The 1,047-nt window shown below is 40.6% G+C and overlaps 1 protein-coding gene across 1 annotated transcript; it reads right to left on the reverse strand.

Annotated features, from left to right (window-relative positions):
• Positions 1-411: 411 nt before the first annotated feature.
• EIN_481800 (60S ribosomal protein L19-2, putative) lies at positions 412-987 on the reverse strand (the record flags this gene model as incomplete). Its single annotated transcript, XM_004253775.1, has 1 exon — positions 412-987. A coding segment is annotated over one exon (576 nt), but the record flags the coding sequence as incomplete, so codon positions are not given.
• Positions 988-1,047: the final 60 nt, after the last annotated feature.

Here is a 1,047-nt window from a genome sequence, read left to right on the forward strand (position 1 = left end):
CAATGTTGCTTCAACTGTGGGTCTTCAGTCGAAATCAGTTGTTCAACAATCAAATACAGTCGCCCAAAATTCTCTTTCTGTGTGGCGTTAGTTATTTTCCCAAACACTTCTTTCACTTCCTTTGGACCACTTTTTTCTGTGTCTTCATTCTTTGCGTCGACATCACTTAACACGGTTTTCCATAAGTCGCGTCGAAGTGATTGTGTCAAATTAGCTTCTCGCGAAAGCACTTTTAAGAACTCCGTGTCGCCTTCTGCAAGTCGGAAAATTGAGTTTCTGAATTCCATCTTTGAACTGCTTTTCTTGTTCTTTTTATCGATTTTTTTGATCACTAAAAGTAAATTTTAATTGGTGGAAGAAAAGATCAACTCAAAATGATGAAAATGAAATATAAAAGCCTTAACGATTTACTTAATTCTTTTTGGTTTGCTTCTTCTCGACTTTCTTCTCAGCTTTCTTTTCAGTCTTCTTCTCGACCTTCTTTTCGGTCTTTTTCTCAACCTTCTTTTCAACCTTTTTGTCAGCCTTCTTCTCGTTCTTCTTCTCGGCTCTCTTCTCAGCCTTAGTCTCAGCAAGGACTGGTTTAGCTTCAGCCTTTAAGTCTTTTCTTTCAGTGATGAAAGTAGTAGTCTTGATGACTTTCTCAGCGTTCTTAGCAGCCAATTTCTTTTCTTCCAAAGTCTTGAAGATAGCCTCAGCAAGAGCCTTCTTGTTCTTGAATTGATTACCCTTGACCATCATGTAGAAATCGTGATAGACGTGTTTATCGATTTTTCCCATTGCTCTATACTTGGCCAAAAGTCTTCTTAAGACTCTCATTCTGAAGACCCAGAGGGACTTTTGTGGGGTTCTAGCGTTCTTTGTACCCTTTCTCTTTCCGTGTCCGCTGTGTCTTCCAAGTCTCTTGGCGTGGAGTCTGTCTACAACTCTGCTACGGGAGTGGATGATGTGTGGCTTGCGGATACAAGTCTGTCCTTGATCAACTTTCTATGGCCTTTCTGCTGTAGCAGAGAGATTCTGGAGTCTCGTTCGGGTCTACCAACTTTC

This window comes from Entamoeba invadens (assembly GCF_000330505.1).
Source record: "Entamoeba invadens IP1 unplaced genomic scaffold scaff_1105074725067, whole genome shotgun sequence".
Classification (NCBI taxonomy): Eukaryota; Evosea; order Mastigamoebida; family Endamoebidae; genus Entamoeba; species Entamoeba invadens.